The 27,787-nt window shown below is 46.2% G+C and overlaps 1 protein-coding gene across 4 annotated transcripts in view; it reads left to right on the plus strand.

The window, feature by feature from the left end:
- SLC26A8 (solute carrier family 26 member 8) overlaps positions 1 to 27,787 on the plus strand; it is an 85,385-nt gene that overhangs the window by 50,667 nt on the left and 6,931 nt on the right. For 3 of the 4 annotated variants that reach the window (XM_058663987.1, XM_058664001.1, XM_058663993.1), the window contains 9 exons: positions 705 to 800; positions 1,038 to 1,144; positions 1,225 to 1,294; positions 1,735 to 1,827; positions 1,929 to 2,060; positions 4,781 to 5,143; positions 6,821 to 6,875; positions 6,964 to 7,148; positions 15,776 to 16,167. In XM_058663987.1, the coding sequence (XP_058519970.1) occupies positions 705 to 800; positions 1,038 to 1,144; positions 1,225 to 1,294; positions 1,735 to 1,827; positions 1,929 to 2,060; positions 4,781 to 5,143; positions 6,821 to 6,875; positions 6,964 to 7,148; positions 15,776 to 16,167 (1,493 nt within the window). Of the gene's footprint in view, positions 1 to 704; positions 801 to 1,037; positions 1,145 to 1,224; positions 1,295 to 1,734; positions 1,828 to 1,928; positions 2,061 to 4,780; positions 5,144 to 6,820; positions 6,876 to 6,963; positions 7,149 to 15,775; positions 16,177 to 27,787 lie in introns of those variants that run through there. The other variant, XM_004590474.3, reaches the window with a different exon arrangement.

The following is a 27,787-nucleotide window of genomic DNA, read 5'->3' on the forward strand; positions in this document are numbered from 1 at the left end:
AGCTCTCTCTGTCTCCTTTTCTCTGTAAATCTTCCTTTCAAATAAAAATAAATTTTAAAAAGAAGGTAGGAACCTAATCTAATTATCATCTTTGGAAGTGGGGCTGCTGTGAGGTGACTAGATTGTATTAGGTCACAAGGGTGAAGCCCCCATGGTGAAGTCCTCGTAGCTTGATGAGAGACCACATGTACCACACATCACACACATTGCCTGGCAATGTTCCGCACCCTTGTGGGACTCTGCAGGCAAGCATACCATCCCCAGAGGCTGAGGCAGTGGAGCTTCCTTTATTCTGGACTCTGGATCTCCAGGCCATGAGCCAAAATACATCACCTGCTTTCTTTATAAAGCTGATTGCCCCTAGTATTTCATTGTAATCATGAAAAGCTGGCTGAAACTGCTGCCTTCCCTTTCATCATCTATGTGACAAATAAACTCCCTGTTATGGGGTGTACTGACTAAGTTAGTCAGACCTTGGCCATGGCCTGACCTTACCTTCTCTGGAGGAAAGCATAGAACAGTGTGGAGAATATATGACTGGACAATGGGTTGGCGCATGGACATGAAATTCACACGAAATACCAGTGCAAAGCATCTCTAAGGAACAAAGCTGGTTGATTTTGTGGTTTCTTTGTGGGAACTTCCATCACCTCATGCCCCACCACCACAATGAGAAAATGAAGCAAGATTTTATCTTTCCACAGGCTGTGCTGGCTGGGATTATCCTGAGCAATGTATTGCCCTACCTTGAAACCATCTACAACCTCCCCACACTGTGGAGGCAGGACCAGTATGACTTTGTGAGTGTAGCTGCCTCCCCTGGCTGAGGGGAGGGCCACCTAAAAGAATTTCTAGGTGCAAACTGTTAGTGATAGCTCCAGTCCATATCGTGAGAGGATTTTTTTCTTTTCCTCCCAATCCCATGTGTAGGAAAGGAGAAGGGGGGAAAGGTGAGACGAAAGATAAAAACTAGTCACTTGCTCAATTCAGCTTGCTTTCATGGTCTTTCTCTCCCCCTTCATTCCTTTTTCCGTAAGATTCTTTGGATGGTGACATTCTCATCCACGATTTTCCTGGGACTGGACCTTGGACTCCTTGTTTCACTAGCTTTTACTTTCTTCATCATCACTGTTCGTTCACACAGGTACTTTGTCTCGGGCAATAGGAGGTTAGCTGTGCAAGGCAAGGCAGCTGTGGTCTACAGGCGAGTGCTTTTCCTTTCAGAATCAAGATACTACTCCTGGGCCAAATCCCCAACACCAACATCTACAGAAGCGCCAATGAGTATCGGGAGGTGAGAGTTCACATCGGTCCCGCTGTTACCCCAGGCGTGGCCTGCACCAGGCTTGGCCTTTTGATTTTTCCACCAAAGCCCTCTTTTGTGTCTGTTGCCAGCTGCACTGCAGACACTCACTTCCAAAGTAAGGGACATGGTACCCAAGGCTACAGGCAGGTCCTGAAGCAGCAGGCCCCCTAACGTGAGGCAACCAGCTGAGGACAACTTCAGATGGGTTTTGAAGGAGGGGAAGGTCAGGCGAAAGAGTGGGGTGAGGACGTGGGGAGGGGAAGAGGACAGGAGGAAAAGCTGGGGTGTGAAACTGGGAGAAAAACATTCTGGTTCTTGCTTATAATTAGGAGAACCGCGATTCAACAAGCGGTATGAAAGGCCTTCTTACGCTTATGTCATAGCAGAAGGGAGAACTCTACGCCTCAGAGTCTCACTTTGCCTTGCAGATCCTGTGCATTCCTGGGGTGAAGATCTTCCAGTGCTGCAACTCTATCACCTTCGTGAATGTTGACCACCTCAAACACAAGCTGCTAAAGGAGGTGACTTCTCACCCCAACCTCCTGCCTTCCTTCACCCCCCACCAGCTCCCGCCCTTCTTCCCCAACCCACAGCTGAGTGAGAGCCCTCTTGCGTCCTTCAGCTTGATCTGGTCAGAGTGCCTCTGAAAGAAGAAGAGATCTTCAGCCTGTTTAAGTCAAGTGATACCGAACTCCAGGAAAATAAGATTTGTAGGTGTGCCTGCGACTGTGATGAACTGGAGTCACCACCCAGGGTAAGAATTGTCTCTCTCTGCCTTTCAAGTCAATATTTTGTTTTAAAAACATTTTTACTGTATATTTCAAAATAGCTGAAAAAAGATTTTAAACATTTTCACCACATACAAATGTTAAGTATTTGAGCATGTGGATATTCTAATTAGCCTGGTTTGGTCCACAATGTATATATGTATTGAAACATCATATTGCACCCCATAAATGAACATAATGACTACTTGCCAGTTGAAAATAAAACATTTTCATCTTACAACACTGTAATTCTGTGGCCACTAAAAAACACTCTCCATTTCCCCCCTATTCAGGCCCTGGACACCAATTCTACTTTCTGTCTATGTCTATTCTAGATATGTTGTGTAAGTGGAACCATGAGGCATTTGTATCGTTGTGACTCATTTATTTCACTTGCTGTAATGTGCTCAAAGTTTATCTAGGTAGTTTTTAAAAAGAAACAAAAAAAAAGACATTTGAAAGAGTTACAGAAATTGGGAAAGACAAAAAGACACTCTCCTCTCTTTGTAACTCTTCCAAATAAATATCTGTTCTTTATTTAAAAAGAAAAACAGATTTTAGGACTGGTACCATGATGTAGTAGATTATGCCTCTGTCTGATATCCCATATAGACATTGATTCAAGTTCTACCTGCTCCACTTCTAATTCAGTTCCCTGCTAATGTGCCTGGGAAAGTAGCAGGAAATGGACCAAGTGCTTGGGCTTCTGTACCCATGTGGGAGAACTGGAAGAAGCTCCAGGTTCCTGGATTCAGACTGGTTCAGCTTCAGCCATTTGGGGAATAAGTCAACAGATGCAGAATATTCTCTCTCTCTCTTTCTCTCTCTCTCTCTCCTCTTTCTGTCAGTCTGATGTTCAAATACAAATGAATCTTAAAAACAAAAACAGATTTAATAACTCATAACTAATCTTGCTTCTGGTCTATACCCATCCTCCTAGAGTTCCCTAAAATCACAGGATTATTTGGGGAAAAATGCAGGAAGCTTTAAATAACATTAAACAGACAACTCACCACTAAGGTGTTTTTCCAATCCCTGAAATTTGGAGACATGCTGTAACACATGACATGTTATTGTTTAATTTTCAGCATTTTTTTTCTTTCTTGATAGTGGAAAAAATAGCAGTGCAACTTAAAATTTGATGAAGATAGGGTAGTGATCCAAACAACACAATGTAGACTGTGGTCTTATAAATTGTGTGTTTAGAGTCTAACAACTCTAAAGCTTCAGGTAAGGTAAAGTGGATAAGAACTCATCCAGTTGGGAAATATTGCAATGGACTTGTGTTGGGCAAGGGAGAGAAATTTGGATTGAAGTTGGGTAGGACCAAAAGGACTCCTAGTCTATGGGCAGGGCTGGACAAAGATACCAAGGTAAGAAAGAAGGGTGAAATAAGCTTACCTCAGTTCAGGGTCTTGGTTGGGAAGCTAAGGTCAGGCACATGTGGCATGAGGATATGTAGGGTAAATGAAGGAGGAGAAAAGAGCAGGGCTTGGGGGTTGCAGGGATGTTCAGGGAACTTCATCCACCAGGAGGAACTTATACCCCTATGTCGCTAGGGGCCAGCCCACACCTGTGCCTTAAGGGCCTGTCATCAGTGGCCTTCAAGCAATGGGGATTTGTCTTCTCATTCAAAATACCATTATCTATCCACACCACTTTTTTTTTTTTTGCTATATAATATATACACTATCTTGTATATATATACAAGGTATATATGCATGGTTTTACCTTGAAATTTTAAAGATGTATTCACAAGTATCATTGTTAGAATGCTAACAGATTTAAAACAAACAACAACAACAACAAAAAAAACCAGAAACATCACCCAGAGTGATAGCACTATAGCAAGTGAGTGACTTGATTTTTTCCAAGTCCCTCACAGCTCTCCTTCAGCCACACATATTGTTGTTTCTCGATTCCAGTGGCTATGGGCACTCTACCCACTTGGAGTCTGGTCCCTGTGAAGGCAGGGGCCACCATCGCTTCTCCCACCCCATCTTACTCGCAGCCCTGGAGACTGTCCTGAAGTTCCCACAAGCACACTGGGCCTGTTGGGAGATGACAAGGAGTAAGAGGCATAAGGATAGTCCTGCTGAAGCTATTTTCTGTCTGCCTAAGGAAGTCTGACAGAAGACTGATACACAGACCAAAGAAAGGGCTGGCTGAGAAAAGGGATTGAGGAAAAGAAACACTTCACACAAAAGTACAAGTTGAGACTGCCTTATCTGAATTGCTTAGTGTTTAAAATTTCAGATTTCTTCAGATTTAGTAATATGTACACAGTGACGTATCACAGGGATGAGACCCAATCTAAACACAAATTTTGTCTTGCCTAAACACCTTAGGTCCATTGTCCCATCAACCCATCAGGTGAAGAATTTTACATATTGGCATTGAAAACATTTTCAGTGTTTTCAAAGATGATTTTTAAAGAATCACTAGGAAAATCATGGTGTCCTTGATGGACACGGGGGTCCCGAAGGGGATGCTGTGATTAGTGAGGACACGGAAAGATGCATGTATGGCCTTCATCAGGATTTTGGTGTGACCAGAAATGTCCTACTAAAAAATACACTACACTATTCTGTGGAGCAGTTTCCTAGGAGACAGGAAAGTGAGCTCATAGAGATGTATGGCAAGCTACAAGTACTTCCAGTCCTTCATAGCTTCTTCTGTGAGTCTTCCCCTAACTTTGTTGTCCCAGATTGCTTACACAGAACAATTTGAGAGTAAACAGGAATCCTCGGCATCCTCTATCAACCTGGTGCGCTGCTCACGTTTATACAGCATGAACAGCCAAGATTCATACGAAGACCAAGAGCCACGCACAATGTCTTCCATATCGCAGAGGAATCCATCACGCAACTATGAGAATGTGGATAAAGGCTGGCCTTCTAATTACTCCCAGCGCAACAACTCACTGCCACTGGCTAACCAAAGTCAGGGGAGGAGTCGATCCTCCATCCCTTTCTCAGATTCATTTCTTGAACCCATCACCCACACCATCATCCTAGACTTCACCATGGTACATTTTGTGGATGCACAGGCTGTAGTCATATTAAGGCAGGTAAGTCCTGGGGAGTCTTAGAAGAGCTGTGCTCTCTTCCTACCCTCACTCCCAGCCCAATTTAAATTGAATCCTGCTAGTCACCAACTAGCTGCTAACTTACTGGGGCCACCATGAACCTGGACATTGAAGGTAGCTTAAGATCAATCAAATAAAATGAATCAGCTTAGATTTACTGACCTGGATTGGTTTGGTAAACATGATGTGTTAGTACTTCTCAAGGAATGAAACAGTTTTTTTCCATGTACCTATTGGCTATTAGCTATTTGTGTCTCCTTTCAGAAATGTCTATCTAGATCTACTGCCCATTTTTTAAAAAAGATTTATTTATTTATTTTATTTCAAAGTCAGATATACAGAGAGGAGGAGAGACAGAGAGGAAGATCTTCCGTCCGATGATTCACTCCCCAAGTGAGCCGCAACGGGCCGGTGCGCACCGATCCGAAGCCGGGAACCTGGAACCTCTTCCGGGTCTCCCACGCGGGTGCAGGGTCCCAAAGCTTTGGGCCGTCCTCAACTGCTTTCCCAGGCTACAAACAGGGAGCTGGATGGGAAGTGGAGCTGCCGAGATTAGAACCGGCGCCCATATGGGATCCCGGTGCGTTCAAGGCGAGGACTTTAGCCACTAGGCCACGCCGCCGGGCCCTACTACCCATTTTTTAAATTGGTCTTTGTGGTTTTTTTTTAAAATACTGAGTGGTTTGAGTTCTTCATATGTTCTGGTTATAAACCTCTTGTCTGATGTAGATATAGAACTAGAAAATACTTCCTTCCATTCTGTAGATTATCTCTTCACTCTGTTGCTTGTTTTCTTTGTTGAAGAAGTTCCACAGTTTGATATAATGCCATTTGTTTATTTTTGCTTGTTACCTGTGCGTTTGGGGTCTGACAGATGAAACAAGAGCAACAACAAACTTGCCCCTGCTGATATCCTGAAACATTTCCTCTATGCTTTCCTAATTGTAGAGATCTCTCACTTCTGGTTAAACTCATTTCTAGGTATCTTATGTTTTTATTTGTTTATTTGTAGCTATTGGAAGTTAACTTCCTTGCTTGATATCTTTTTCAAGTAATCTGCCACGGGTATATAATGGTGCTTATGATTTTAGCATATTGACTTCATATCCTATAACTTCACTTAATTTATTAGTTGAATGGCTTCTTGGTAGAATCACTGGGTTTTTTTTTTTATATATATAAGTAAGATCATGTCATCTGCAAACCAGTGACAGCCTGGCTTCCTCTCTTCCAAGTTAAATGCCCTTTCTTTCTTTCTCTTGCCCAACTGCTCTGGCTAGGACCTGGCAGTATTATGTTGACTAAAAGGGGTGGGGGCTGCTCCTCTTGATGACTCTGAGTGTACCATCACTCCTAGGGCTCTGCTTTCCTCACCAGGCTCTCTCCAGGTGAAGTATTTACCGTCCCCTGTCCCCCACAGACTCTGCTCACCACCTTCACCCTATCCTCCCCCACACAAGGCAGCCTGAGGCTCTCATGTGTTTCCAGCACTTTAGACTTTTCCTGGAGTAGAAAAATTCACCTATCACGTGTTTACTGAGCCAAAATGAGTTGCAAAGGTGCAGACGGCCAGAGAGGTTTGAACCCTCCGCTCTCTGGAAGACCCTTTCCTGGTGAGTGTGGCACCAGTTCATGAATGTTGTTACCCTCTCCCTCCAGATGTGCAATGCTTTCCAAAACGCGGACATCCTGGTGCTCATCGCGGGCTGTCACAGTGAGTGCTCCTCCTCCCCTGGGGGACGATGGCAGCACTCGGCTCTCCAGGTGCCTGACCCCACGTGTGTTCATGGTTTGCTTTGTAGCTTCTGTGGTCAGAGCATTTGAGAAGAATGAATTCTTTGACTCCGGCATTACCAAGTCCCAGCTGTTCCTCTCCGTCCACGATGCAGCGCTGTTTGCCATGTCAAGGAAGTTTTTGGAGCCCTCGGAGTTAAGCCTGGATGAGTCAGAGACGGTGATACAGGAAACCTACTCAGAAACAGAAAAGGTGGGAGGACCCGGGACCTCACTGTGGTGGGTGCAGGGGGCTGGGCTAAGGAGTAGAGGTCTGATGAGATGGAGAGGACCCAAGTGCAGGAAATGCTTGTCAGTGCAGCTGATCACTGCTGGAGAGTCCAAATGCTGTCTTAGCAGTAGCAGTGGTCCTGAGACCCCCAGGCCCTCCCAACACCTCAGGACACCTCCCCACCCAAAGGAAGCAGGGGGACCTCAAGGACCCTTTTTAACATTCTTGGTCAGAGCCATACAACTATCAAATATTTGAAGTATAGTCTTCCCTAGTTATACTTTTAGAACCCACGAAACCACAGCCTGGGGATGCTGAGTAAAACTGATAAAGTAGCAAAGGGAAAGGTTTGCCGTTCTCTTTGCTACTTTTTAAAAAGATTTGTTTATTTGAAAGGCAGAGTTATATATAGAGGGAGAGACAGAGAGAGATTTTCCACCTGCTGGTTCATTCCCCCAAAGGTCCCAATGGACAAGGTTAGACCTGGCTGAAGCTATTAATTTATTATGAAGAATGTGAGATTTACACAATCTGGCCAAGTGCAAAGGAGAATGATACACAAGTCAGAATTTTTAGTTATGTATTAAGACTAAGTGAAGAGCTGTGTGTACTTCAGCATTTTCAGATTAGTGTCCCTATAACTCAAAAGTTTCCAGAAAACAGAATCAAAATTAGATCAGCACCGAATTCTTTCCTAATGACTAGGAAGGATCTTTTGTTCAAACTTGATTTTTGGACTCCATATATTTCAATCATGTTTGCATTTTTATGACAAGAAATGTGTATTTTATTTGCTTTGTTGGTAATTCTTCGGTTATATGCCTCGTCTTATCTTTCTCATAACTTTCCACCTGATAACTCAATTTGGGTATATTTTTCTCTTCTACGCTAATCCCACCCCTACTCAAAAAAATCACAGAATTGCAAACCCTAACAGTCAGAAGGGACTTGAGAGCTCCTTAGGTTCACTGGCACCTGAAAGAAAAAGTCTCAAAAATAACACCTTAAGTGGAATTATTATTATTTTTAGAGACTTCCATTGGTTGTCAACCTTTAGTTTGTCTCAGAACCACCTACCTGTTTTATTAAAGACTACTGGGCCTTGTGCACATTCCCATCCCCTAGGTTTCTGACCCAGAGGGTCTGGGGTGGCCCTGAGACTTTGCATAGCTAACAAGATGTCAGATAACATCATTGCTACTGGTATAGGTCCCGCACTCTGGAGAACTACTGCCTTAGAGATACAGCATGTGTCCATCGCTGGCAAAGTCTAACGTGTCCAGCAATTTTCTAACTTTTTTTAAAATTTATTTTCAACTACTTAAAGGTAGAATAATAGAGGGACAGAAAGAGATCTTCCATCCTCTGATTCACTCCCAAATGCCTACAACAGCCAGGACTGGGCAAGACCAGGAGCCCAAGATTCGATTCCTATCTCCCACACAGGTGTCAGGGCCCTTAGGTCTTGGAAGCTGAGGAGCCGTGACTTGAATCAGCATTCCAATATGTGATGCCAGCATCCCAAACAGTAGCTTACCCCACAATGCCATAATGCTTATCCCTGCCTAATTTTCCAATGTGTGCCAGTCACTGTATCTGGAAAATGTATTTAGAAATAATCTGAAGGGAACATGTTTGGCTTAGTAGTTGGGATACCCCCACATCATGTGTCAAGGTACCTGAATTTGAATCTCAGCTCTGCCACTGATTTCTAGCTTCCTGCTGATTCACATGCTGAAAGGCAGTAGGTAACCGTTCCAGTGCTGGGGTCTTGCCGCCTGTGTGGGAAACTTGGATTGTTTCTTGGCTCTAACTTTAGCCAGATCCCACCCCAGTAACACTCACACACACACACACACACACTCTCCCTACCCCATTTTTCTTTTAAACAAAGAAAGAAATAATTTTGGCTTGTGATATCTTTCTTTTTAAAATTTAATTTAACGTTTAATATTATTTACATAGTTGAGAGGTATGCGTGCCCATGTGGGTCTCTGATTAGGGTAAAGAGGGTCAGGGTATGGAGGAAGGTGAATGGGGCAAATGTTTGAATTTTTTTCTTCTGTATCTGCACTGGGGGGAGGGGAGAGGGCCTCTCCTTACCATCAGACTACATCAACACCTGGGGATAAAGAATGGTCCCTTGATGACACCTTAGAGACCCCAATGTGGGGAGGAGTCTTCAGAGGATGTTAGTTGAGTGGCTCTGATAGTTCTGAGACATTGACGGCTGTGTTGCACCAGGGTTGAAAAAGTCCAAGGTCTGTTGGCTGAACAGGTTCAGCTTAGTGCCTCCCCAGGCTCAGGAAAATATTGCAAACCTTGGCCAGGAGAGTGGTCCAACCTGTTATGCTTTCCATCCTCTCATGAGGTACTTAACCTCATCTGCTGGCTTAGATGAGTTGGCTATCATGTCCCCCATGTGCATCTGGGCATGCTGTCCCCTGCACAGCCACCAACACTGAGGAGGCCCAATCCCAATACATGTACTCCAAGGTCAGACCACATATATTGTGATTATCCCTGTGGCTGGAGTTTGAAACCAGCTATCTACTTGTGGAGTCTCCCAATAAACTTTACCTGGGGTGAGACTTGACTCTTGTGTGTGCCACTCAGGTTCAGCCTGTCACCTGCGCCAGCTAACACACATACTGGTGGGTGCAGCTGCTTGGTGAGTTCCATTTCCAGCCCCATCTCAACCTTAACTGATGAGTGATGTGGCCTAGCCCAGCCCAATTGCCACAGGCCCAGTCTTCACACATACCAACAGGTGCCACTGTCTAGTCAGAGAGACTCCCAATAACCCCACCAAGTCCCACCTACAGGCCAGTTTTGCATGTGCTGTAGCCTAGCCCAATCTGTGCTGTATCCCATCTGGCTCTCATTCATACCCATGGGTGCTGCAGCTTAGTTCAGCCCTACCCACTCCTATACCCAGCCCACATGTATGACAATGGGTGCAGCTGCCTTGGCCAGCCTGCCTAGCCCAAGCCCTGGCTCTCATGATCACCAGCGGGAGCTGAAGCCCAGCAGGGGAATGTCTGTAGTTCCTCTACCAGGCCTGCTCCCAGCCTTGGATCTTGTGCCTGCCAGGGGGTACTGCAGTCTAGCCTGACATGACTCAGACTCAGTCCCAGCACTTGCCAATGGGTTCTATGGCCTAACCCAGCTGGTCCACACCCATTCTGACCCTCACACGCACCAGTGGAAGCAGCAGCCCAGCAAGGGAGTGCCCAAAGTCCCGCTCCCAGCCCTGGGTAATGCACATGCCAGCAGGTGCTCCAGCCCAGTCTGAGATGGCCCACCCCCAGATACCATATTCACGAGCAGGTGCTACAGCTTGCCTCAGCCTTGCCTGCCCTCAGTTCTATCTCTTGACAGTGAGTGCAGTAGCCTAGCCTTGCCTGGCCCACTCCCAGCACCAGCCCTCACATGAACTGGTGGGTGTTGTTGCCCAACCTGGCCTGACCTGCACCCCATCCTGGCTCTTGCTTGTGCCAGTGCACACTGCGACTCTGCTCACACATATGCCGAAGAGTGCTACAGCACAGTCTTACCTGGCCTACCCCTATCCCTGGCTCTCACACTCACCAACAAGAGCTTCAGCCTAGCAGTGAAATTCTCCAAGTTCTGCTACCAAGCCCCCACCTGGCCCCAGATCTTGCTTGTGCCAGCAGTTGCCACAGTCCTGCCAGACATAGCCAACCCCAAATCCTGGCACTCACTGGTGGGTACTGTAGCCTAGTTTGACTGGCCTACCTCATTCTGGCTCTTGCCAGTGGGTGCTACAGCCTAATCCTGCCTGGCCCACCCCCAGACCTAGCTCTTATGTGCACCAGTGGGTGCTGCAACCTAGCCTGGCCTATGCACACCTACTTTGGTTCTCACGAGCACCAGTGGGTGCTGGGACCTAATCCAGCCTGCCCCAATCTGGACGGCCCCAAAACTCAGCCCACATGCATGTCACTGGATGCTGCATCCTTGATCAGGATAACCAATCCACAGCCCCTGCTCTCACATTCACCAGTGGAAACTGCAGTTCAGCAGGGTGTCCCAGAGTTCCCTTACCAGGCCCATTCCCAGTCCTTGATCTTGCATATGATGGTGGGTATTTCAGTCCAGTGTGGCATGGCTCACCCACAGTCTTAGCTCTTTTTTTTTTTTAAAGATTTTATTATTATTGGAAAGCTGGAATATACAGAGAGGAGGAGAGACAGAGAGGAAGATCTTCCATCCGATGATTCACTCCCCAAGTGAGCCGCAACGGGCCGACGCGCGCCGATCCGATGCCGGGAACCAGGAACCTCTTCTGGGTCTCCCACGCGGGTGCAGGGTCCCAAAGCTTTGGGCCGTCCTCTCCTGCTTTCCCAGGCCACAAGCAGGGAGCTGGATGGGAAGTGGAGCTGCCGGGATTAGAACCAGCGCCCATATGGGATCCCGGGGCTTTCAAGGCGAGGACTTTAGCCTCTAGGCCACGCCGCTGGGCCCCACAGTCTTAGCTCTTACTGGCAGGTTTTATAGCATATCACAGCCAGGTGCAGCCCACACCCTGTCCTGGCTCTTGTGTGTGCCAACAGGTGCTGAGGTCTGAGTCAGCTGGTCCTACCCCCAGATCTAGCCCACACAAATGCTGACAAGTGCTGTAGTCCTGTCTGACCCCAGCCCTAGCTATCAGCTATTGTGCTCCCCAGAGGGTGCTGTGGCTTACCAGTGGGATTCTCCAAACTCCCCTAGCAAACCCACTCCCAGCAGGTCAGATACATGCTGGCAAGTACACTGGCCCTGCTTGCATGGTCTGCCCTCAGTCCTGGCCTTTGCATGTGCTACCAGGTGATGCAGTCTGGCCCAGCCTGGCCCCTTCCTACCTTCAGCTCTGGAAAATGTCAGGTGAGTTCCATGGTTCAGCCTGGTTCAGACCATCACCACTTCCAGCTCTCCATGCGAACTTGCAGGTGCTGTAGTCCCACAGAGGTGAGCCCACAGTCCCCTACAGAATCTGCCCCCAGATCTGATTCTCATGCGGATACTGTGGCCCAATCTAACGTGGCCCACCCCTTGCTCTGACACTCACAAGCAGGTAGTGCAGGCTAGCCCAGCTAGGCATGCCTCCCAGCCCCAGATTTTGAGTGTACAGTGGGCATGAGCAATGCTATTTAGCCTAGCCAGGGTCTCCCACATCGGCAGGCGCCTCAGCCTGGCTCCAAGACATACCCTCTGGGTTGCCCCCTCTAAACCACTCCATCTCAGCTCCCTTGCCCCCCATGCAAGTGCAGTGGCTTGGTCTACAGAAGATCACAGAAGTGATTCCTCCCCTGTCAAACATGCCCTCAGCTTCTTTCACTCCAATATGTTCCCTGGGCAATTTGTAGCCCCCACTCTGCCTGGGGACCAGGTAGTATGTCCTAGCCTGACCTTCCCCACCTTCCCCTTAAAACAAAACAAAACAAAAACAAACAAACAAACAGGAAAAGAACAGGCAACTATGTTGGCATACTGGTATAGTTGGCATAAATTTTGCTTTACCAGGCACAAAGTGCCTGCTAGCTATTGGCTGATTTCTCCCAGCTTGTATAACACTGATCTACAAGACAATTTAGGCAGCTGCCTTCAGCTGGGGAATGATATCTTTCATCCAGAAAAATTGTAGAGTGTTGCCAGATACTTGGAGACATTGACAATCTAAGATCTCTTTGATGTGCTTTTGAGACTTAAAATCAGTGGCAAGTTTTATTGCAGTCCTTCCCTTAGCAGGCCCAGGAGTTTGCATTTGCAGCCTCAAATCCTTAAATCTATCAAAAGATGGGACTAGTGCCATAGCTTAGCAAGTGCTGATATGGATACTGGTTCAAGTCCTGGCTGCTCCACTTCCTTCCCAGCTTCCTGTGTCTAGGAAAGCAGCAGAGGTCGGCCTAAAGCCTTAGGCCCCGGAACCCATGTGGGAGCCCTGGATGAAGCTCCTGGCTTCTGGTTTCTCACAGGCCCAACTCTGGTCACTGAAACCTTTGGGAGTGAATCAGCAAATGAAAGATTTTCTTTCCACAAATATGTATTTGAATGAAAATAAATAAATTAAAAACATACATGAAGTCTGTCCAAAGTGCTGCTCAGTATATGCTCAATGTGACTTGTACCAAATATCAAATACCCCCAAGTGGAGGTGTCCGAAATGCTACATTTATCTCCTTAGATTTTCACCCTTTTCCAGACGTCAGCCTGGTCACTGTTCACAGTCTTGTTATGGTACCTTGTACCTTCAAGCAGAAGTGTCCTTTTTAAATATTTATTTATCTGAAAATAAGTCAGAGAAAAATGGAAAAGAAGGAAAGAAAGTTACAGAAAGAGAAGGAAAGACAGAAAGAATGACATCCTCCACACTTTGTTCATTCCCCTAATGGCCTGAATGGCCAAGGCTGGGCAGTCTGAAGCTGGGAGCCAGTACAGGGACACACGGACTTGGACCATCCTCCACTGCTTTTCCCAGGTCATTAGCAGGTAAATGAATTCAAAGTGAAGCAGCCGGGATTTGATCAGGTGCCTATATGGAATATGAGCATCCCAGATGGCAGCTTTACTTGCATTGTCACAATGTCAGCTCCCAGGCAGAAGTGTTTTTTTTCCTTTTAAGATTTATTTTTATTTACACAGAGAAGAAGAGACAGAGAGAAAGATCTTTCCATTGGTTCACTCTCCAAGTGGCCACAATGAGCTGATCTGAAGCCAGGAGCTAGGAGTTTCTTCTAGGTATCCCACATGAGTGCAGGATCCCAAGGCTTTGGGCCATTTTCCAAAGCTTTCTCAGAACATAAGCAGGGAGCTGGAAGGAAACTGGAGCAGCCAGGACACAAACCAGCAACCACATGGGATCCCTAGCCATTGCAAAGAGAGGGTTTAATCACAATGACCGGTAGTGCTGATCCGAAGCCAGGAGCCAGGAACCTCCTCCAGGTCTCCCACGTGGGTGCAGGATCCCAAAGCACTGGGCTGTTCTCGACTGCTTTCCCAGGCCACAAGCAGGGAGCTGGATGGGAAGTGGGGCTGCCGGGATTAGAACCGGAGCCCATATGGGATCCCAGCGCGTTCAAGGCAAGGACTTTAGCCACTAGGCCACGCTGCTGGGCCCCACTCTATTTTCTAATTGGCAGTAGGTGGTATACAGGAAATTCATTGGTTTTTATCAAGTCATTTGATCACCTCTTGTAAATCTCTTTACTAAACGTTTTTATTGTTAATCCTCTTAGCTTTTCTAGACAGAAAAACATTTTTTTCCCAAAAACAATGTGAACCCCCTGCCTTCTATTCATTGTAATTCTTATTCAATATCATATGTAGTTGCATTATCTGGACTTCCCAGAAGAAATTCAGGTAACAGTGATGAGTCTTGTTTTCCTTTCCCTTCTGAGTTTCGTGAGGAAAGACGCTGCTATGTTTCTATCAAGGCTGGCAGTGACTGTTGCTTTAATTGGACATTATTTACTATGTCTTTATAAATGTGCTTTCTGTATTTTACTAATGTTCTTCTCAGGACTTAAATTAAGACTTGGTGTTGAATATGTAAAATTTGTGTGGAATGTAACGTAGAGAAGTCTGGGAGAGGAGCAAGTTCTGTTTCATATGCAATGATTCAAGATGCCCATTGAACAGCCAAGTGTAGATGTCAAGAACAGAAATGGGTGGAAGAACCTGCAACCTCGGGGAGGGAATGAGAATCACGGGTCCAAGTAAAATGATGTGCAGGAAGAGTGTCAAGGGAGAAGAGGAGGATCCTGGGATTTAGCCCTCAACGTTTAGCTGGGAAGTAGAGACAGTGAAGAGCCCAAGAAGTCACAAGCCAGGAACAAAGAAGGAAAAACAGAAGATAGTCATAAGATGAGAAGGGGGGAAAATCTGTTGGGAAGGGGAAGAGTAGTCAATGGGATGGATGCAGCTGCAGGCTTTGGCACTAAGCCTTGTAGGCACCTGCTGGGTACCAGGCTCCATGGATACTGGGGAGATCAAGAAATGGGCATGCTCTAACACAAGGAGCTCAGAGTCTCCTAAGGGATAGACTTGTAGTGAAGAGGAACTACACCACTGGATGTGAATGAGGTAGGGGCACGAGGCAGGCAGGAGGGGCAGCGAGAGCAAAGGCAGGCAGCAGTCAGGCCTCTGGGGGTTACTTGATGGCTAGAGCAAAGGGTGGGAACAACAGCTGGAGAAAATCTAAACAAGATGGCAAGGGGCCAGATGACAAATGGTCTTCTGTGCTTGTCAGGGACTGCATGCTGCGGAGTGGTGGGGTGGGAGTATTGGCAAGACGAGTAGGATGAAGATAAGATGTTTCTGAATGGCGTCCAGGCCACAGCTGCTTCAGCAGTTGGTCTTAAAGCTAAGCCAGAAAACACAGAGGTATCAGAAGCTGAGGACTCCCCGAGCCTGACAGACAGTGAGTAACTGAGAAAAATGGGTGGGGGGCTGAGGGTGTGTGCAAAAGTTAAAAGTAGATTGAGGTCGGAAACAGTTCCCTCCAGGAACCCACTGTTCGGGTGCCTTAAGCCACATGACCTTCTGAAATGGTTTGACTGTTCAAAATTTTAATTGGAACTTTTTAACCCACCTCATTTGTATTTCAGCAAGACAAACCAGGAAGTAAAACAAGTGATAGGTTTCTGGCAGGCACCACCAATCCAAGTTTAGGTTTCAGCAAGATTGTGGAACCCATAGAAGAGGAGTTGTCAGAGTCTGACATGGAACTGCAGCCTGTGATGCAGGCAGACAAAGGGACCAGGGTGGGCCTGGACCTAGACCTGGATCAGGAACTGGAGCCCGAATCTGACGTGGAGCCTAAAACAGAGTCGGAGATCCAGCCCGAGCCTGAGCCCGAGCCCAGCATGGAGAACAAAGCGGAGCCAGCCAGGGCGCCCATGCCCGTGTCCAGGACCAGGATTTACAGTCTGCCTGCGCGGCTTTATCACCCCATGTATCATTCTGGAGTCCCCAAATCCCAATCTCAGAATCAGCCATAGTCACCGGCAAACAACTTCATACACATCCCAGGACCACAACAAAGAGAGAAACTGAAAACAAAGGCCAGAGTACCCTTGACAAGCCCTCCCCCTACACACAAGGGGCCACTTGGTTGCGCAGCCTAGACTGGACACAAGTCAGCAGATTTGGCATTGGGTCTCTGCCACCTGCTGGCACTCCTCATAGCTTAGCTCTGAGATTCTGCTCTTAGATCACAAAACTAAATGCCAGGAATGACCTCTGGACTCCTGGTCCAGGCTTTCCTTCTGTCATCCTCGGCAGATGTTGTGAAGCCTCTCCTTCACACACCCCACATCTCTAGGCCTTGTGCCAGGCCATTGTAACTCTCTCCTCTCTGTCTGTTCCCCTTTCTCCAAAGAGGTGAGGCTCAAATAAAATATATAACTCCAGCTGATGTTTGGATCTTTCCTGTACTTTCTTCTCTGTATTCTGTATCCCTAAGGAAATGTGAAAGGAGAGGGTTTCTAGAGTGGAGTGGACAAAAATGAACAACAACAACCAAAAAAAAAAAAGTCAGGTGAAAACCATTTCTGCTATGCAAGGTATCTTCACCACACTGATGGGGGAAGTGACAGAAAGAGGAAGGCTAGACCAGGTTAAAGGTAAGCCAGCCTGTGTGACTGCTGGTAAAAGGCCCTACCAAGCTGAAAGTACTTTTGCTGTCCCTCCTTGGGGTCAGGATCCCATCCTGCCACTGATTCCTTGGGGCCGGTCAGCCGTGCCTGATGCTGAGCCTGTTGTTGCCTTCATGAAACCCTTCCTGGTCTTTAGGTGTGCATCTGTCCTTGCCTCTTCCAGGTTGGACTTGGGATCCTTGGTGGACCTAACTGAGTGAAAAATCCATGGCAGATGCAAACCGCCTAGGAGTTGGAAAAGCCAATCATTAATATTTTTATCTAAATCCATTCAAAAATCCCCTTCTTTCTCTATTAAAAAAAAGTTTGGTATTAATTAGATCCAGAGGAAAACTATAGGCAAAGGTTTATGAAATGTTTTTTAAGTTTGTTTTTTATTTGAAAGATAGAGTTACAGAGAGAAGGAAATGAGAGAGAGATGATTCATCTGTTGATTCACTCCTGAAATGGCTGTAATGGCCAAAGCTGAGCTTTTCCAAAATCAGGAGCCTGAAGTTTTTGTTCTATGTCCCCCCACATGGTTGGAGGGGCCCAAGTAGTTGAACCAGCCTCCACGTCTTTCCCAGGCTATAAGCAGGGAGTTGGATCAGAAGTGGAACCGATACGGGATTCTGGCGCAAGCTTAGTGTACTATGCCACGGCACCAACTCTAAAAGTAAATGAAAACTTACTTTTATTTCCAACTCAGTAAACATGACTCCTTCTACTGGGGTCCTCCATTTCTCTTATTTGTTAAATGAAATGACTCTTGGTTAAACTACACACACAGCTGTAGTCACAGAGATAGTGAAGGCATTCTCTCATTCTAGAAGCATTTACTCGGGCATCTGCCACACACTGTAGTGTAGATAAAACAATATTATTCCCACTTTACATAGGAATATCCAGGACGAGGTGCGGGCCTAAGTCAAAGCTTCATTTTCTCACATTTACTCCCATCTGTTGAACCCAGCAAAGTCAGGCACTGTCCAGGTGCTGACAACACAGATGGGCAGAATGGAGAACAGAAATAACTCCAAACCATGGTAAGTACCTTAAAGGGAAAACAGAATAAACCCTGAGGGCAAACGTTAGGAGGTCCTTACCCGTCCTGAGTGTCAAGGAAGTTCTTCCGATGGCGATGAGCATCTGGAAGATGAGTAGGAGGTAGATGAGAAGGCAGGTACCAGACTGCTTGGAGGGCATAGTCAAAAGGGGCACCAAGAGTGGTAGTGACCACATGTGGAAATAGAAGAAGTTAGGGGACGCAGCTAGATGGCAACCAAGGAGGACTGCTCAGCACAAAGGGACCAAGTAAAAACTGGCTCAAACCAGTTGTTAGGGTGGCAGGGCAGGTATAAGAATCTGTCAAAACTAAAGAAATAGTCAATACTTATAATAAGAGACTAATAAGCACATAAAGAACCCAGTTTCCCAGGTTCTGTGGCCTGCCACCTTCTCCCTCCAGGTCCCTTTTAGTTCCTTATTTCTATTAGAGGAATGTCTTTAAACATAGACTCAATGACTAACACTTGGTCATTAAATAAAGTCTAGATCTGGTCCTCCCCACTTTAACGGCAACATGGCTGAATGTTGGCTTTGACACATGACCTACCAGATACTTGCACAGCAATCTAGCTTTCAAAAATATTCTGATACAAACCCACGAAACTCAACTACTCCCCAAGTAAACAGATAAAGAAAAATGGTGAGTCACTTATATATACTACAGCATTAAAGAAAGGGTAAAATAGTAATTCAAAAGTGGATTCTTCTTTTAAAATGCATGTGCTAGTCATGAGGCGATTAACTGTATAATATTATTTATCTCACAGTTTGCAAAGTGCAGTACACAATTGGATGGTCCTATAAGTTTGGCTTGGTATAGAGCAGTGAGTGGCAATGGTCAGGTGTGTCCTAAGGAGGAATCATGTGGCCAGTGAGGAAGCAGGGAGAGCATCTGGACCCCACTGTGGCCTGAAGGCTCAACCTTCTCGTGTGAACTACCTTCCAAGGTCAGCCACTTCCCTTTGCAAGCACCAGGATCCCAAATAGATACTGGTTCATGTCTTGGCTGCTCCACTTCTCATTCAACTCCCTGACTGTGGCCTGGGGAAGCAGTGGAGGATGGTTCAAAGCCTTAGGACCCTGCTCCTGTCTAGGAGACCTGGAAGAAGCTTCTGGCTCCTAGCTTCTGGTCTGCTCAGCTCCAGCCGGAGCAACCATTTGGGGAGTGAGCCAACGCACAGAAGATCTTTTCTCTCTGTCCTCTCCGTAAGTCGGCCTTTCCAATCAAAACAAATAAATGTTTAAAACTAATAAAGCATGGAATTGTTCCTGATTCTTCAAACAAAGTTGGGTTTAGTTGAGCTCATTCACAAAGCTGCAGTCAATGGGCGATTCAACTGGCCACAGCCAGTGAGGGCTACACTCAGCGACTGACTCCTTAGCTGGGATGGCTGGCAGGTCTGGAGCCTGGCCAGGGTATCTCCAGTAGAGTATGGTAATGGTCTATAGATATAAACACACATACGCACACACACAGAGTTGTTGAAGGAAGGGTGTCACTTCTGCCACACTCCATTGATCAGAGTACGTGACACAGGTAGTCTTGATTCAAAGTGAGGAATAACACATTCCACTTCTAGAAGGGATAAAGAGCAAATAATCTGTGGCTATTTTCACCTATACTGTTGTAAATATGAGAATAAAAGGATGAATAAAAGATGATTTCTGTTATCAAGGAGTTCCCCAACTACAAACAGGCAGTGTGGGGAAAGGGTGTTAGGGAATCCCAAATTATTACAATGAAGATAAAAAGGTAACTATAGGAGGTAAAATGATATGGAAATGCACATGACAAAGTTAGAAGGATGCAGGTGGAGGAAAAGTACTGAGATGAAATGGCATTTCTCCTGGGTATTAAAAATAAGTAGGAAAGGGCATATTCAAATTTTTAACACATTAAAAAAGAAAACCATCGGGCCCAGTGCGGTAGCCTAGTGGTTAAAGTCCTCGCCTTGCATGCACCAGGATCCCATATGAGGCCGGTTCTAATGCTGGTGGCCCCACTTCCCACCCAACTTCATGCCTGTGGCCTGGGAAAGCAGTGGAGGACGGCCCAAAGCCTTGGGATCCTGTACCCACTTGGGAGACCAGGAAGAGACTCTAGGCTTCTAGGTTTTGGATCGGTGCAGTTCCAGCCCTTGCAGCCACTTGGGGGAGTGAAGATCTTCCGCTCTGTCTCTCTTCTCTGTATATCTTACTTTCCAACAAAAAGCAAAATATTAAAAAAAAAAAACCACTATCTATACATTTTCAAGCTTTTGAAACTGAATGTTTGGGTTGGCACAGTGGCTGAGCAAGCTGATCTTCAAGCCTCAAGTACTGGTAACCCATATGGACACAAGTTCATGTCCCAGCTGCGTCACTTCTGGTATCCAGCTCCCTGCTTGTGGTCTGGGAAAAGAGCAGGGGATGGCCCAGATGCTTAGGCCCATGCACCCATGAGGGAGACACAGAAGGAGCTCCTGGCTACGGGTCGGCTCAGCTCTGGCCATTGTGGCACTTTGGCAAGTGAAACAGGATGGAAAATTTTTGTCTCTCCTTTCTATTAAATTTGTCTTTCTAATAAAAATAAATCTTTTTTTCTAAAGACAAAGATGAGGAAATGCTTACAAGTGTTGGATCAAGAGTATACACATTATAAAGAGAAGAAACAATATTGTGAATCCTCTAGATGTAACTTTCAGAGGATAGGAAATCTGCAAACATAGGCAGCAAGAGAGTATGTTAGAGGAGAAACTGGTAGAATTTGGAAAACTCAATAGGACAAATGAGCCAGATTCTTCAACAAATAAGATGAAAATATCACAAAAACCAAGAGGGATGGGATGGTATGTTGGAGCTTTCAATTGACTGGGATGATACTCTGCTAGCTCTGTCTTCAGACCAGAGAGGGTATACCTAAGAAGCCGTTGAACTTGACTGGACAATAAGATGCTGGACTCTATGTTTGGTATATGCTTGCAATGGGGGAATCTCAACTGAACTTGAGCTGTGGTTAGGCAACAAGGTGGAGGAATCCACCATGGTGGGAGGGTTTGGGGAGGGGTGGGAGAACCCAAGTATCTATGTAACTGTGTCACATAATACAATGTAATTAATGAAGTTAAATAATAATAAAAATAAAATTAAATTAAAAAAAAAAAAGAGTAAACTGAGAGATTTAAGAGTCATATCAGGGCCCGGCTCTGTAGTCTGGTGGCTAAAGTCTTCACCTTGCATATGCCAGCATCCCATATGGGTACCAGTCCGTACTCCATCTGCTCCACTTCCCATCCAGCTCCCTGCATGTGGCCTGGGAAAGCAGTAGAGGACAGCCCAAAGCCTTAGGACCCTGTACCCATGTGGGAGACTCAGAAGAAGCTCCTGGCTCCTAGTTTCTGGTCTGCTGGACTGTGGCTGTTGTGGCCACTTGGGGAGTGAACCAGCAGATGGAAGCTCGCTCTTTCTGTCTCTCTTTCTCTATATAAATCTGACTGTCCAACAAAAATAATTAAATCCTAAAAAAAGTCATATCAGTTAAATGCAATAATGTGAACTTCCAAATTTTGATTTGAAATAAATGCCAAACGATGTCATAAAATGAAATGCAATAAAAAGAAATAAATGTCAAAGAACATGAGGAAATGACCACTTCTGAGTAGAATGTAATGGAAGGTGAGCATTCCTTCTGTATCAAGAAAAAGAAAGCAAACTTTTTTTTTTTAAAGATTTTATTATTATTGGGAAGCTGGATATACGCAGAGGAGGAGAGACAGAGAGGAAAATCTTCCATCCGATGTTTCACTCCCCAAGTGAGCCGCAATGGGCCGGTGCGTGCCGATCCAATGCCGGGAACCAGGAACCTCTTCTGGGTCTCCCACACGGGTGCAGGGTCCCAAAGCTTTGGGCCGTCCTCAACTGCTTTCCCAGGCCACAAGCAGGGAGCTGGATGGGAAGTGGAGCCGCCGGGATGAAAGCAAACTTTAAAATCAATTATTTATTTATTTATTTGAAAGACAGGGTGACAAAGGCAAGTGTTCCAACTGTTGGTTCGCTCCCCAGATGGCTTCAGCAGTCAGCTTTGGGCCAGGCTGAAGCCAAGTCTCCCATGTGAGTGGCACTGGGCCAGGCTGCTTCTTTCCCGGTATTAGCAGGAAGATGGATTGGAAGCAGGGCAGCTGGGACTTGGAACAAACTGGTGCTCATAGGGCAAGCTTCACATGTGTGGTAGACAACAGCCTAATCCTCTGCCTCACAACACTGGCCCCTAGGCCGTTTGCATTTAATAGGATTATTGATATGCGTAGGTCTGTGTCACCTTTCCATGTGTTTCTTTACTTTTCTCTTTTTCGTCTTGTCTTTCCTTTCGTTGGGTTACCAGCTATACCTCTTTGTTGAATTCTTTCACTGGTTGCTTTAGGGTTTATACTATACATCTACCTTCAAATGGGAATATATATCTCCATATATAATGTAAAAACAAAATAGTATATTTCCATGTCTTCCCCCTCAGCCGTTGTCATATATTTTACTTCTGCGTATGTCGGAAGCGCCCCTACCACACACACACACATACATACTGCTACCCTTTTACTTTAAACAACAATCTTTGCAGAAGATTATAACCGGGAGAAAGAGTTGAAATACTTACTACATAGGTAGCCTTTCTGCTGCTCTTCACAGCGCCATCTGCTCTACTTTTCCTGCCATTAGACAGACTTCCTTCGCATACTGCAGTGTACATCTTTCAGATGAATTTCTTTCAATTTTCCCTCTTGTCTAAAAACAGGTCTTTATTCTATCTGTGAAAGTTTCAGTAAGTACTGGGTTTTCAGTTGACAATTTAGGCCTTTTAAAGAGGTCATTTCACTGTTATATAACTTGCATGGCTCCTAAGAGAAATCTGCTATTGTCATTTCCTTTGTTCTATAGGTATTTTTTTTTACCCCAGGCTATTTTCTAAGGTGTTTTTGCTGCTGCTGCTTCTTCTTTTTCTTCTCTTCCTCCTTTTCCTCCTCCTTCCCCTCCTCCTCTTCCTCTTCTTCCTCCTTCCTTATCAATTTCAAGCAATTTCAGTATGACACATTTTCATACGGTTTTCCTCATGTGTCTTCTTGAGGTTTATCGAGGTTTCTGGATCTCTTGTGTCTGTATAGTTTACCTCATATTTGTGAATTTGCACATATTTGTTCTGGCCCTGAATCTCTCTTCAAGAACTCTACTCACGGGTCTGGCATTGTAGTACAGTGGACTAAGCTGCCATTTGCAATGTTAGCATCCGCTATGAGCACTGGTTCAAGCCCCAGTTGCTCTGTTTCCATTCCAGCTTTCTGCTAACGTTCCTGGGAAAGCATGGGGATGATGATCCAAGTACTTGGCCACCTGCCACCCACATGGGAGACCTGGATTGAGTTCCAGGCTCCTAACTTGGGCCTGGTCCAGACCCAGCCATTTGGGGAATGAGCCTGCAAATGGAAGATTTTTCTGTCTCTCCTCTTTGTAAATCTGCATTTCCAATAAAAAATAAATCTTTAAGAAAACGTTGAAGATTTCCCCCAGCTACTTAAACATACAGTAATAATTAATTCAAAGTTCTTTTCTACTACTCTATTGTCAATGCACTTCCAGGTTTATTTCAATTGACTGATTTGCATTCCCATTTAAAAATACTTTCTCTGCTTGTTTGCATACCTGGTAACTTTTAGTGACTGCCGGACCCTCCTATGAGCCATTGTCAGTTTTATCTTGTTGAGCATCTATAATCCTATAAGTGTGCTTGAGGTTTGTTCCAGGATGTGGTTTGATTCTTTCAGGTAACACACGTGCACTGTAAAACCAGGACAGCACTTCGCTTTGGAGGGCTTCCCCTTCCCATGATTGGGACAAAATCTTGCTGAATACCTGATGCTCTCAACATTGGGCTTAACATAATCAAAGCAGCCTCACTTTTTCATTAATTTTGTATGATTTTTGAAAATCTATTTTGAGCTCAGGATAAACATTTGTTCACATAAAGCCTTCTAAGAACACTATTTGCTCTTCAGTGACAATCTATGAAATACAGAAATGTAACAGCGAGGAAAGATCTCCCATACTGCCGCTGCCTGGGGGAATTTTCAGTTGATGTTCCCCAAGTCCGCTCTTATAGAAAGCCAGGCAGTGGAGGGAACGCCCCATCCCCCACCTCAGGGTTATACAACTTCTAAAACTTCAGCAAATCTGGAGGTGCCTGGATTAAATCTAAAAGAAAGCATCCTATCTTCACTTTTTTTTTTTGATTTATTTATTTTTATTGCAAAGTTAGATACACAGAGAGGAGGAGAGGCAGAGAGGAAGATCATCCATGGGATGATTCACTCCCCTAGCAGCTGCCACGGCCGGAGCTGAGCCCATCAGAAGCCAGGAGCCTGGAGTCTCTTCCAGGTCTCCCACATGTGTGCAAGGTCTCCAGGCTTTGGGCTGTCCTCCACTGCTTTCCCAGGCCACAAGCAGGGAGTTGGATGGGAAGCAGGGCCACTGCGATTAGAACCGGCGCCTATATGAGATCCTGGTGCATGCAAGGTGAGAACTTCAGCTGCTAGGTTACCACACCAGCCCCCCACATACCTTTTTTGTTCTCGAGTACAAACAAGCTGGAGGCGCTGCTGGCTGTCCTCACCAGCCCCACTGTCCAAGCCGCATTCAGGCCCATTTGCTGTTTTCTAGTGTATTTTCCGTGGATTTAATAAACTTCAGGAACTGCCAGGGAATGGACAGAAATGGGCCACACCCTCATCATTCCCAGTTACTAAAATAACTAAAGAAAGCGTTGCTCTGAGTCTGTCCCCACCTTATTCTCCTCCCCTCCCCAAGTCCCAGGGGAGCTGTCCCTTAGCAAGCTATGATGTGAACATTTTACCTCCAGCTTCTGCACCGGAGTGTTCCAGTGCCTGCCACGTGCTGAGCCCTGTGTGTGTCTGGAGGCTTTACAGGATGCGTCCCTTACTCTGGGAAGCATCGCGTGTGGGCTAGAGAGGGGACTGCAGGTAAGTCGGAAACTGGAATGCCAGGGGCACAAATGAGCTTCTAAAAGAGCAGGGAGGGAGGAGAGAGGGACAAAGCTTTCCCTCGACCTCTTCTGGGGCCGTGAGGAAGTCCCAAGGATGGGAACTGGCTACCCATGGTGCCCTTCACCTGCTACACCCACTAAAATTCATCTCGTGGTTTTTTTAAGCCACTCAACTACCTGACTGTGCTATTTCAACATAGCTGCTGCAAGGGAGACAACGACAGTGGGGATCCTGGCACTCTACCATTACACCAGTTGTCCCTCTTCAAGGTAACAAATGCATTTCCATCAGTCCCTACAGCCAGGTCAACAAAGCAACACTGACTGTAGTTGACTGAGCCACGTTCTGGTCCAATCCCGTTACGAAGGCCAAAGTGCTGACCTGCACAACAACCTTCAGAGGAAGGCTATTATTCCCCCTGCTTGATTCTCACCGCCTTGAATTCCACCTGCGGCTCCTAACCCTAACAGCTTGCAGCCGCAGTGGTGAAGGTTCACGATGAACTCAAACAGAGCAGAGTTCTACAGGGCAAGAGGGAAACGCGGCACCATCAAGGGTGTAGACAGAAACCTGGGAGACAGGCTGACTTACACACACTGAGCGCAGGCTATAGGCGCTGTGTTTAATGGTTACCTCCTACACAAACTCTCCTTTTATCCTGAAGAATAAGAGTTTGGCTAAAGCCACAGCTAGTCACTGTTACAATTAGAACCCTGAGGCTATGCCTTTATTCGACTCCCAAGCTGCTTATCCGATTTCGGAGAAACATAGTCTTTTACTGCCTTTGCAGTGAAGAACTGACAACAGGTGTACTGGGTGACCCCCTCTGCTGGCTCTTCCGGCCCCCAATACACACACCCAGGCACTAGAGGTCTTATATTCTGAATGCCCCATGTACAGTCACTGAGCAGCTTCCATGTACCTGGTGCTCTTCTCATAAACATATATGACTTATTATGAAAAAAGCTTGGTGGGGCCCGGCGTCGTGGCCTAGCGGCTAAAGTCCTCACCTTGAAAGCCCCGGGATCCCATATGGGCGCCGGTTCTAATCCCGGCAGCTCCACTTCCCATCCAGCTCCCTGCTTGTGGCCTGGGAAAGCAGTCGAGGACAGCCCAAAGCTTTGGGACACTGTACCCGCGTGGGAGACCTGGAAGAGGTTCCTGGTTCCTGGCTTCGGATCCGCACGCACTGGCCCGTTGCAGCTGCTAGGGGAGTGAATCATCGGATGGAAGATCCTCCTCTCTGTCTCTCCTCCTCTGTGTATATCTGGCTGTAATAAAGTGAATAAATTTTTAAAAAATAAATAAATAAAAGCTTGGTGGATTCTTTCCTCAGCTTGATATAGAAACAAAAGCCAGGGCCCGGCGGCGTGGTCTAGCGGCTAAAGTCCTCGCCTTGAAAAGCCCCGGGATCCCATATGGGCGCCGGTTCTAATCACATCCAGCTCCACTTCCCATCCAGCTCCCTGCTTGTGGCCTGGGAAAGCAGTTGAGGACGGCCCAATGCATTGGGACACTGCACCCGCGTGGGAGACCCGGAGGAGGTTCCAGGTTCCAGGCATCGGATCGGCGCGCGTCGGCCCGTTGCGGCTCACTTGGGGAGTGAATCATCGGACGGAAGATCTTCCTCTCTGTCTCTCCTCCTCTGTGTATATCTGGCTGTAATAAAATGAATAAATCTTAAAAAAAAAAAAAAAAGAAACAAAAGCCAAAAACCGGTTGCAGACAGATTTTGAGAAGTGACCAAGTGAATGGGGAGAAAAGGGAAGAGGAAAACACCTCCTGAGAGAGGGCCAGAGGTGGGGTCGCTCTTGAGGGGAGACAGGGAGAGACACCAAAGGTTTGAGGAAGGGTCTTCGGATTTTAAGCATTCCCAGACCCCTCCTTTGTGGTTGGGAACACACAGGTAGAAGGTTTCCCATTGGTGGTCTCTTAATCAGTTAGGAAATGGGTGGGCAATACTTGTGCCACCCACGTGAAGGTGTGGCTAAGATTTCAGCAGGTTTGGATGGTCTCATTTCCTAGGGTAAAATTCTGTAACGGTAAAATGAAATAGAAATACAAATTCATAGACAACAGAGAGCTGCATTAATTGTTTAAAAGCTGGGGCCCGGCGGCATGGTCTAGCGGCTAAAGTCCTCGCCTTGAAAGCCCTGGGATCCCATATGGGCGCCGGTTCTAATCCTGGCAGCTCCACTTCCCATCCAGCTCCCTGCTTGTGGCCTGGGAAAGCAGTTGAGGACGGCCCAATGCATTGGGACACTGCACCCGCGTGGGAGACCCGGAAGAGGTTCCAGGTTCCTGGCATCGGATTGGCGCGCACCGGCCCGTTGCGGCTCACTTGGGGAGTGAATCATCGGATGGAAGATCTTCCTCTCTGTCTCTCCTCCTCTATGTATATCTGGCTGTAATAAAATGAATAAATCTTTAAAAAAAAATTGTTTAAAAGCTGCTTTTATTTTTGAAAATCCTGCATAAGTGAATGATGGTGCATAGCAAATTGCTATTTAAATTACACTGGATAGCATTCAAAATTGTCATGTAACTGCTCTATTTTTAAATTTTAAATTCCTATAAAAACAGGAGGAAAGTTTTGAAAAGCAAAAAACCAAAACAACAAAAACAAACCCACGAACAAGAAAGTGAAAACATTTCTAAATTCCTGTGCAATCACTTCGCATTTTTTTTTTAAATTTATTATTATTGGAAAGCCGGATATACAGAGAGGAGGAGAGACAGAGAGAAAGATCTTCCGTCCAATGATTCACTCTCCAAGTGAGCCCCAACGGGCCGATGCGCGCCAATCCGATGCCGGGAACCTGGAACCTCTTCCAGGTCTCCCACGCGGGTGCAGGGTCCCAAAGCTTTGGGCCGTCCTCAACTGCTT

Source organism: Ochotona princeps, chromosome 1, assembly GCF_030435755.1.
Source record: "Ochotona princeps isolate mOchPri1 chromosome 1, mOchPri1.hap1, whole genome shotgun sequence".
In the NCBI taxonomy this organism is placed as follows: domain Eukaryota; kingdom Metazoa; phylum Chordata; class Mammalia; order Lagomorpha; family Ochotonidae; genus Ochotona; species Ochotona princeps.